Here is an 11,137-nt window from a genome sequence, read left to right as displayed (position 1 = left end):
CCCTCGGGCTCAACTCCCCCGTACCGGTAAGTTAGATAGGCGGGCGAAGGGCTCTTGGCTGCCGAAGGAAAACGGCTAACGGCCCGATACTAGTTTTGGCATCCAGGGTAACTTGTAGGGCGCGGCGTTATTTTTTTCGGGGAGCGATGCGAGTTATGCCGTGGAGGGACGATTTTGCCGCCGAGGGAGTTTTGGCAGAGAGAGACGGTTTCGCTAGCTGCCCAACAACCGTCTCTCCCTGGCAAAACTCCCTCGGCGGCAAAACTGTCCCTCCGCGGCATAACTCGCGTCGCTCCCCGAAGAAAATAACGCTGCGCCCTACAAGTCTGCGAAAGAGGCTAGTTTGCGGAACAGTCCAGTACATACTACATTCGCCAAAAACTTTTGTTTCGGGACTGTGTGTTTATTTGTGCATATGTGTGTCTGCGTCTATGAACAGCATAATTGAAATGTTGCCGATGGATTTATATGCTACTTTTGTGTTGGTACTAAATACTAGTAGGTGGCATTATTGCTCCCCCCTCCACCCGGCGACTTTCCATTGTACTACAGCTAGTGGAACTGTCGGTTTTGGTAACTCCATGCTAAGGTCGCGACTTTGGGGTGGTAGATAGTTATATTTGACCCGTTGGTTTATCTGAAGAAAGCAGAAGACACTACAATGTTTATATGTATATAGGCTGCTCTGACGCAAGTTCAATATCGACCTCCAATATCCTAATCTTAGGATACTCCTCTGGCCCATGGATACTGTCTTGCCACCACCGTAGGATCTGCTTGGAGTTCACCGAGATCCCAAGTTAGACCACGCTTGCACGGGATACATTCCACTGATTATAACCATGTCTAAGCGGGCCTCTGATATCACATAGCGTCCTGGACGTGAATTATGGCTCGCGAAGTCTTTTGTTTATCCACTTATCACGCATAGTTTAACCCCAACGAGGCTTACTGGCAAAACCGAACAAGTCTGGAAAGTCTTAGCCTCCATAGCACGCCAAAAACTTGGGTTTTTGGGGGTTTTCAGGGTCTTTGGGAGCTTTATGTGCTATTTTCTGAATGCATATAGACAACATAGCCGGCCTGGTGGAATTACCCCCGTTTTAGAACCGGGCTAATCGGAAAACAGCCGAAGACCACCAAACCCCCAGTTCTACAAGCCTGCTACGGAGGCCAGGAAAGTCTCTCTCAGCCAGGGGAGTACCAACCGGGTCTGAGTCGGTCTGAAATTCACGATAGGACGATAAAGTTGAAATGAATCCCGCCTGCACAGGTTGGAGAATCTTTATTTGTGAAAAGAAAATAGAACTTGTACGTTGTGATAATATCTCGTGAAGCCATATCCCTACATCTGCTTGGAGTTGTGTTGTTTTCTAAAAGTAGCGTGTCCCTAACGACGGGAATATGACGTCACAATTATCAGTGAGATGTTTAGTTTGCCCCCAGCACGGGAGACAGTCGGGGTTAGGGCACAACAACATATCTGCCGGGCAGTACAGGGTCGTATTGTTATCTTACATCGTGCCCGCTCGTGGAATTAGTTAGCCTTCATAGCATGTCAAAAACTGTTTTCAGGGTCTTCAGGGTCTTTGGGAGCTTTTATGTCCTATTTTCTGATTGCATATAGACAACATAGCCGGCCTGGTTGAATTACCCAAGTTAGAATGGGCTAATCAGAAAACAGCCGAAGACCACCAAATCCCCAGTTCTATAAGCCTACTACGGAGGCTAGAATTAGTTGAGAGACATCGAAATTATTAGCACTGCACTGATATGATGTCGAATGAATGAATGATAGACATTTATCGTACCACTATGCTAGTGCAAGCTATAGCTAAGTACAGGTATGTTGATAAAGTAATTCTAGGAACAGTTGCGGTGATAGAAGAGTCTAGTATTTGGCCCATTTCTACTCTATCCAGCCGCTTCCCGAAGCCTGGTAGAGGCTACTTATGAAGGCCTGGTGGAGGCTAGGCTCCCATGACCATGAACTCTTAAGGTGGAACGCTTGCCGTGTCACGAGCGCTTGTCCCGTGTACTCGATGCACGAACTTGTGTTCAAGTTAGCGTCGACTTGTTTTGATCTGGACTTCGTCTGTTTACCAAGTTGCCGTGGAAAACTGAAAAGAAACAGATAAGAAAGTGACAGAAATATGGTTCCCATTGTGTGGGCACAGTGATGTCTTCTATTTACGCACGCAATTTGACGGACAGTCGCGTCGCACGCAAATCTCTAGCGTGAGATAAAGAACTAAAACAAAACATCTCCAGTTACGTTGGTTTTGCCACGACATTAGCCGTTATCGCAGGATATATGACAGTGTTTTTGAAAATTAATTTCCGTTGGATCGAGAGGAAAATCCAGTAAACACTATAATTACAAGGTCAAAACCCCCGTACTGATAGACATATCTTTATGTGTTAACAGGGTTCCTTAGAGCTTGTCAACAAGGACTAAAAGGCAGTTTAAAATCGCCCGTTTCCCGTCGTTTGCTTTGTTTTGCCACAAGATCACGTTGTTCAAATGTTATGTCAGTGTTGTCGAAAATGCAAATGTACAACGAAGAACAGTTATTATACTTGTTTTTGTTTTTGGAAATGATTTCCGCACAACACCCGAAGGTCTCAAATACTTTGGTGTCATGCGAGAGAAATTTACCGATCTATAACATTTTGACAGGGTAAACCTGTCAGGAGACAAGTTCAAAATCGTCCATTTCCGTTTCCTATATGTTTAAAACTGTCCATCCATCCCTAGTCAGTGTTAAACTCCAGGCACGTGGTTGTGTATTATTTTTGGAGCGGGGGAGACCAGGCCAGTCAGGCCAAAGAAAACAAAGAAATTCTGCCCACTGGTGGTGCTACTGTCGGTCACTGCACGGAGATATAGCTGGTACTTAGAACTGTAAAACTTTATTTGCTATAAATGCTGATTCAAAACTCTGGAAAATATATGTAAAATTTTATGACAATTGTAGATCCCAGTCGGTCTTTTCCCTGCTTTTATGTCTTACCTAATTTTGTGAAAAAAAATTAAATCTTAAATCTTTCTAACCATTGTATAGAGACGTCAAAAACGCATGTTTTTTTTTGTTTTTGATTGACATAAAGAGGGGTTTTAAGCGATTAAGTCATTCCACTTTAGAATGTTTTTGTATATACGTTTTATGTAATCATCAAGCAGATCTTTTAGTGGCTGCAATACAGTAAGAAATCGGCCAGACAGTATCCAATATTCCCCACCCGAAGGCTGTCTTTAAAAAAAGATACAAGTAAACGAAAACGATAAAAATGCCTAAAACACGTCAAATATGAACAGAATCCTCTACCTGTAGAGTATTTTCATGACCTTGGCGACACAAACGTACTTCGAATTCTCCCTCGCTGTCCTCAAAATGACCCTAACCTCGGTAACCTCGCCACCTTATGGATACTTTCTGGACAACAAATTATGAAACTTTCCGCGTGCCTGTGTGTCTGGTCTCATCCTCCGCTGTCAGATTCACGTAACGTCTCAATCCAGACGGCTTTGAAGTCCCAACAATCACCACACCTCCCCGTCAGGGCCAGAGACCGCTTCATCCTTTGAAATTTGTTCCACACCCAAGGAAATGTGGCTCCCGCCGGTTTAAAGAGGGCCTGCAAGGAGGGTCCGGACAACCTCTACGCTGAATTCGGAAACCTCTCGATTACACTTTACGATAAATTCCAAGTGGCTACAACGCATTAGGTAAAATTAAAACGCCGAATACGCTCTACGCAAAAATATTAAAGCGGTCCCTCTACGCTCTACGTAGAATTAAAACGGCCGATTACCCCTTTAAAGACACCCGATACAATTTCAGGGCGGCAAAAAAATCTGGATGACGAGATACTGACATCTACTGCCATTATTTTATAGCACATTTTTGTCATCATTTCATTCTTGCAGCTTTGGAAACATATGCTTATTACGTGAGAAGTCCCTTATTTTTGGTACCACCAATACGATACAAAACAAGCAACCATTTTCCGTCAGCGACATCGCATTTTTGCCTCACAGATATCAGTATGCTATGGGATAGGATTGATTCAACTTACTACATAAAAATGACCAGAAAACTCACTTTACTTTTCATATATTTCTAAGTCTACTAAATCTATTTGATTGTCAAAATTTCTCAAATGTTTGCATACTCATTCCGTTGGCCACTTACGTTGTATCCAATCTAACCAAGACGCACCTGGGCCCAAACAAACATCATATTTGAGAGTCTTGACTGTGTACTAGACCTGCTGGGGGCATGTTTACATGTGGTACCCGTGATATGTGAGACTCATGTGAGTGTTGACGTTGTACTTTTAGTTCGGTTACATAATGAACAGCACTTCAACGATTCAACTGTACATGTCACCATACAACTGTATACTAGTACGTAAACCTCTCCCTACTTGTCTAGTGTGTTCGCTGGCCCGTGCCTATCTAGTTCATATGCCTGAATGGGTTAGGAGTAGGGTTAGGAAAAATCATGGTTCTATGGTAGTCTCCGTGTATCCAAGGAGGTTGGTGTATTCAAAAACGTAGATTTACCCCAGGCACTAGTACCAGGCACGGTTCTGGAAACTTGTTACTCTCCAAGCAGAGGTTTGGGTTTTTTTAGCTTGTTTTTAGACTTTTTTTATCGGGGTTCCTTTTTTGCACTGGAATTTTTGTTTCACTCAACCCAACAAAAACAAAACAAAAAGTCCAATGCTAAAGAGAAACCCCGATAAAAAAAGTCTAAAAACATGCTAATTAACCCAACCTCTGCTTGGAGAGTAGAAACTTGTGGACTATATCCAGATCTATGCCTGAGCAAAAAAGGCACAGTTGTGGATACAGCATTCACCAAATCGTAACTCTACGTCAACTTATCCTTTGTCCTGTGGTTTTTAGATAAGCAAACTTTATTTCTACAAAAAAAAATTAAACAGGGTGATTTTCATAAGATCAAGGAAGATATACAGCTGCAATGACCTTGCGTAAGGCCGAAAACCAACGTGTTTTCATTGCGGCGCGTGTGTTTATAGAATTATGGTCGTGTTTTCGCCACCGATAATGGATTTTCAAGATCCGAACGTTAAATAAGGACGTTCTCAGAATCTTTGGGGAAAGTCTTTAAGCTGTTTTGATCGCGTCTTGAGTTTATCTTGGCAAGTTCTGGCCTGCAGGTGACTTCCATGTAGTCTTGGCTGTTTCTCCTCTTGAGTCGTTAGGAATGTTACAGGGCCTTGGGCCACAGCAAGTACATTTTATGGATGACATCCTACGCAGACCCCAAATCTAATGCGAGCGGGCGAAAAAAAACAAGACGGGCCGAAAAAAACAAGGTTCCTGCATTTTAAAATTTTGACTCAATCATGGTACAGATAGTTTTGATTCAGTGGGAACATCACATATACACAGCCAACATCACATATCACTGCATCAAAGTAAGAGCCTTTTCTTGTCTCCTCTCTTCATAGTTATCTGCCACCCACCTTCTGGTACGGCAACAGACATCTTTGTCCATTTTCGGCATGTTGACCACTATCAGAGGGCAACAAAATCTCGCCCCCCCCCCCAAATCAGGTGAAAATTAATGCGCGCGCTGATGTCATCCATAGAAATTACTTGCTGTGGCCTTATAGAGGACTGACAAGAAAAACAGCCGTATTATTCTGCCCCCTGTTGACCTTAGAACTCACAAACAACACCTGTGCGTGTTGAGGTTGGATCTTGGTCGTCCGGGATCTCTTGCGAGGAAACTTCTTCGCCCAAGACGTGCGGCGTTCTTCCGGGGCTCCCCGGGGGGTTCCGGAAACTCCGGTTACTAAATAAGATTCCCAACATTCCTTGCGGTCCAGAGGGGGAAGTCATCATCACGAGTCTAACCTTGATATTTTCACCGGGAGTTTTTTCTCTTTTTTTTTATTTTTTATTTGGCTTCGACACTTCTCACATTTGCACAATTTGTGTAACAAAAATAGTTACACAAATACAATATAACTGTATCTGTACCATTTTCTGAATAGTTTCTTTTATTCAGACAAGGAAAACGGAAAATCCGGACTTAGATCAAGCCCTACTAGCTCCACATTCCTGTACATATATGATATACCCAAGGTATCCCCCGGTACCAAACGCTGACGAAGACTTCTGTGCCGGGTAGACTGGCGCCTGACCTCACCTCAGGGGTCACGGAAGGTCAAGATATCCACTTGAAAGGGGGAGAGGCCGGGAGCCGGTGATATGCCCGGACGTCAGGTTACGGTGAATGGGACCTGTGTTGGCGGGTTCCGTCTACTGCATTCCTTGCATAGATATTAAATTCCAGACTGCTAGAGTACGGGGTGTTGGAATGTTGAAATGTACAGTTGAAATTCAGTAGAAATTCTGAAAAACACAAGAAATGCCATTACAGAAGGTTCAATTTTTCCGTAGAAAACTCGCGCATTCGACGCTCGCGTCGCGCCTACGGCTAGAAGACCCCCCCCCCTGAAAATCCTGGCTACGGGTATGTAAATTAGCCGAAACCTAAACCTCTGCTTGGAGAGTAGGAGGGGCTTCGCTTCCCAATGGACCTGGGGAAGTACGGTTTTCCCACGTACCGCCTCCCCCCGACACTAGCCTGAGAACGCGGGCGATGAGAACGCCCCATTCTCATGCACACTTCACACGTACCCGACAACTCTCCGCCCAACTCATCCACATATTGACGGTGATAGCGACAACTGGTCGCTAAGATTACACCCTAGAGAAGGGCGGGACATGAGGACGCCGCGGTGTGAAAACGTTTATTATATTCATCGCTTCAGCTGTGAGAAACAGGTCTGCCCAACTCATCTGTGAACTGGGGCACCACAGACGATCTGAAACTTCCAGCCGTCGCCCACAACGATGCGATCGTATACCGTCGTCAGTCTAAATTCGGCCTTAGCCTCTACCAGGCTTCGGGAGGCGGTTGGAAAGAGTAGAAATAGAAATAGGCCAAATAGAGAGGTAGCTTGACTAATCCTTTTACTGTCCACTTTCCTCTGTCTATATAGCTATGTCTCAGTAACGTCGAAAAGTTACCAAAAAAAGAAAAAGAAAAAGTCTCTCTTGTCTAGTTTTCCTTCTTTTCTTTCTTTGTTATACCCCAATTTAAAACGGGTAGCATGTCAAGGGAGTTGGTCTGCTGGAGAGAACAGTTTGCCGCCCCCGGACGGCTGAGAGAGAGCGGCAAACTATTCTCTCCAGCAGACCAACTCCCTTGGCATGCTATCTCTCTATTTGGCCGAGTTCTACTCTTTCGAGCCGCCTCCCGAAGCCTGGTAGAGGCTACAGATTTATTCATACAGTCTTGTCGTTGTTCTGTTCCTCTTTAGTAGTGTCCTGCTGGTCTATTTTCTGGTATAATCCTCCTTTTTTTCAACTGAACTAGTCTGTAGACTGGAACTGGCAACAGTTTTTCACTCAAACTTTTTCCATGATTCTCACTAGCCTTGTGAGAAAATGCCCCCCCCCCCCGTGTGGGAACCCGTACCACCTAATTATCAACAATCCAATTGTCGCCTTGTCGACAATTGCTCATGTTTGTTTTGCTTTTGTTTTTCAACACTTTCCATATCAGAGCCCTCCGCTACATTAGCAAGTGCTAAATTTCATACCGCCTCTACAAAGGGATTCCCGCTTCTACTGAGTTTGCATCATTCATTCTGTATTTCTTTAATTTGTTTTGCTAAAATAGCTAAAAATAGTAAATATAGTAGAGGCATAATCAAACTCTGATGCGGTCTTACATAGCGAAGGCTGCCAATGGAAAAAAGGGGGTTATGTAGTCACATACGTATTGAATGAATGTATGATGTACCTCATTGAAATGTCAAACTTCTTTCATAACTGTGTCTGTGACCTGATTTTATAACGGAGACAAATGTGTAATAACGTTATTTCATCGTCAAAAATATTAATAATTCTTGTCTGTTGTTTCTCCAGCTCTCTCCGTTCGCTTTCTCGCAAGAAGATTTCTACCGGAGTATGCGCCTGCGCAAGGTACGATCAGTTTTTTATCATCATTTTTGTGGCATCATTTTAGTTTTATATCAATAGATAAAAAAGAAACTTTATTCGCAAAATCATGCCCGAAGGCTAATTGCTTTTACAATAAAGAATAATACACATTGCACTACAGTAACAGGAGACAGGTAACAACTGTCTGGAAAAAACTTCTACTTCTACTACTACGCTAGCTATTATGGGGTTCGACTTCTTCTTTGAAGGCAGTGGATAATGAATACTCCCACATTCCGTTGGAGCGCGGAAACCTTCTATCCGTGGCAAAAGTCCCTCGGCAGCAAATCGTCCCTCGCGGCGGCATATTACTCGCGTCGCTCAGAGAAAAAATTACGCCCACGCCCAACAAGACTGCGAAGGAGGCTAGAAATCAATAGTGTTGACTTGGGCAAAGAAGGGAGAAATAAAATAATTTAAGTGCGGCAAAACAAGAAAAATGGATCTTGTATCCAAACAATTATTTTGATTCAGACCCGAATAGATTCGATCAAGGAGGTTGAATTTGATTGGACCGTATAAATTGGAGTGCGCGGCCATGTTTGGTCAGGTGAGGCCTGTGGACGGTTTGATTGACAGCTGGAGCAGACGGTAATGTTTGCTCACCAGGCGGACAGAACATGTGTCCCGCGCCGCGCGACCTCCCCGGACTGTCACCGTACGATCGTTACACAAGATTGATCTGTCGTCTGTAAATAAGCGTTACGACCAAGGAGGTCCCTTCTTGATACGATACGACTCTTTTGCGACAGCTTTGTTTTTATCATATCAATTTATGGTTTAAAGGCACCCAAAGCGATTTTAGCGGGCCTGCATGCCCTTTTTCGTAAGGCGTAATCGGGCCTTTTTAGACTTTTTACATGTAAATCGTAGGCAGCCTCCGCAAAAAACAACGTAATTCGTAATAGGACATTAGCCGCAAATCGTAAAGTCGTAATCAGCTCTGAGACTTTAACATAATTCGTAATAGGCGATTACGTTGAGAGACAAAAAATGCGATGTCACTGAAAGAATTGTTACTTGTTTGGTGTCGTAGCTGGTTCTATCTGTTAATAAGTGATACCAAAAAAGACAATTTCAAACGTTTCAAGTATGAAAATGAAATGATGACGCAAATGAGCTGAGAAATGTCATCAATATCAGAAGGATGATCCAGGAGCAGATACAGAATATCCAGTCAGCAAACGTAAGTAATTTTATAAACGCCGGGAACCAAGTCTCCACCAGACCAACTTAGTACGCTGGCTATATATAGGAGAATAATTGTCAGGGGAGTTTGGCCGCCTTGTACATGTAGGTTTGATTGGCCCTTCGGAGGGAAGAAACTACTAGTACATGTACTTCCCGCGGCCGGACTCCCTTCGCCAATTTTACTCTCTTTTTTGCCGAATTCTACTATCCGTATTCCCGTAGAAAGGCCTGGTGGAGGCTACCGGGAACCAATGCCTGAACCAATGACGTCCACTCCGGAAACATTTTTGTGTTGCTGGCAAATATTTCTGTGATGGTGTCAGAGGAAGCCACACCGCACTTAGAAACTACCCATCTGTTCCAGACGACCGGGTGGACTTTGCTTTAGTGACAGACGTCTGTTTGGGACGTTCTTGTCAACGTTACCATGGCAACGCATATTTTCTCGTGCGGTGGTCCGAGGCGACATTGGAGCGAGAGTTTGTTGAACGAGACTTGGGTTTGTTTGGAGAGACCTTCGCGATGAACTCACATGCCCGTAGCCAGGATTTTGAATTGGGGGGTTCTTCTTCCCACTGCTCGGGACCTCGAGCGCCGTAGGCGCGAGGTTCCTAGGGGGGTCCGGGGGCATGTCATCCCCCCCTAAAATTTTGAAAAATGAACCTTCTAAAATGGCATTTTGTGCATTTTTGAGAGGATTTCCAAGAAAAAATCAAAGATCAATTTTTATTCAATGACAAAGGGAGCAGTTTTTCTACGATTCCAGTCCATATTTTCAAGAAATATCTTGGACTTTTACGTAAAAAGTGGAGCAAAAAGTGGACCTTTACATAAAAGTGGACCAAAAAGTGGACATTTACATAAAAAGTGGACCAAGAAGTGGACCTTTGAGCCTTTTGGGGGTTTTTCCGTACCCCCCGAACCCTCAAAGCAGAAGTTCGGGTTTCGGGTTGTTTTTTGCGTGTTTTTAGACTTTTTTATCGTTTTTTTGCACTGGAATTTCTCCTTCGCAAAACCAGACCAAGAAACAAACCCCGATAAAGAAGTCTAAAAATACGCCGAAAATAACACAAAACCCAAACCTCTGCTTGGAGAGAACTCACAGGCATCAGATGTGACGTCGGGGGCGGCAAAACAAAATCAGAAATATTCTGAATGAGGAAATCTGTCTGATATTAAAATCTACTGTCATTTTTACAACACATTTTCGTCATCATTTCATACTTTAAAGCGTTTGAAATAGCCCCAAAAAAGCTACGTAAAGGGTCTCTTTATTTTATTTTTTTGAACCACCAATAAATATCTAGACCCAGCCTACGATACAAGCGATATTTTTTCGTCAGCAGCATTCCTACCTCACTGATATCACAATATCAGTACACTATGGGATTGATTCAATTTTTTAAATACCGTATTCAAAAATCACAAAAAATTGACTTTGAAAATCCAGTTTTCCGGAATTCCACCGATGGGTGTAGTCAGCCAGAAATATTTTTGTATAATTAGGGAAGATATAATTTATATTATACAAAAAATGGTTTCAACACGCTTGTATCGCCAGAAGCTGTTGTAGTTAAAAGAAATAAAACCAATGAGTTGTACGCCCAGAGCAAGAAGGTTAATTTTAAACCTCCTCCAATTTATTTACCAGAGGTTACCCCAGGCCACCCCTGGCTTGTCTGTGATTCACAGAAGATACTTTCCGATCCTCACGCGATATGTTCTGAGTCTCGACTCATCACTCCAGCAAACAGATACCACATGTGAGAGGGCCTGCATGGGGGGTCCCGACAACGCTCTACGCTGAATTCGGAAACCTCTCGATTACGCTTTACGATAAATTTCAAGTGGCTACAATGCATTATGTAGAATTAAACGAAGTTATTGCAAATT

General features: G+C 43.4%; 1 protein-coding gene across 2 annotated transcripts in view; it reads left to right on the top strand.

Moving 5' to 3' along the window:
- The window catches only part of LOC109469458 (ras-related and estrogen-regulated growth inhibitor-like), a 23,559-nt gene that overhangs the window by 3,010 nt on the left and 9,412 nt on the right, over window positions 1-11,137 (top strand). For both annotated transcript variants that reach the window (XM_019767975.1, XM_019767977.1), the window contains exon 3: window positions 7,979-8,035. In XM_019767975.1, coding sequence (XP_019623534.1) covers window positions 7,979-8,035 — 57 coding nt within the window. The remainder of the gene's footprint in view (window positions 1-7,978; window positions 8,036-11,137) is intronic.

This window comes from Branchiostoma belcheri, unplaced genomic scaffold, assembly GCF_001625305.1.
Source record: "Branchiostoma belcheri isolate BF01 breed outbred unplaced genomic scaffold, Haploidv18h27 scaffold203, whole genome shotgun sequence".
Taxonomy (NCBI): Eukaryota; Metazoa; Chordata; class Leptocardii; order Amphioxiformes; family Branchiostomatidae; genus Branchiostoma; species Branchiostoma belcheri.
Note: the sequence above shows the minus strand (reverse complement) of the source record. Positions and strands in the feature narration are given on the sequence as shown.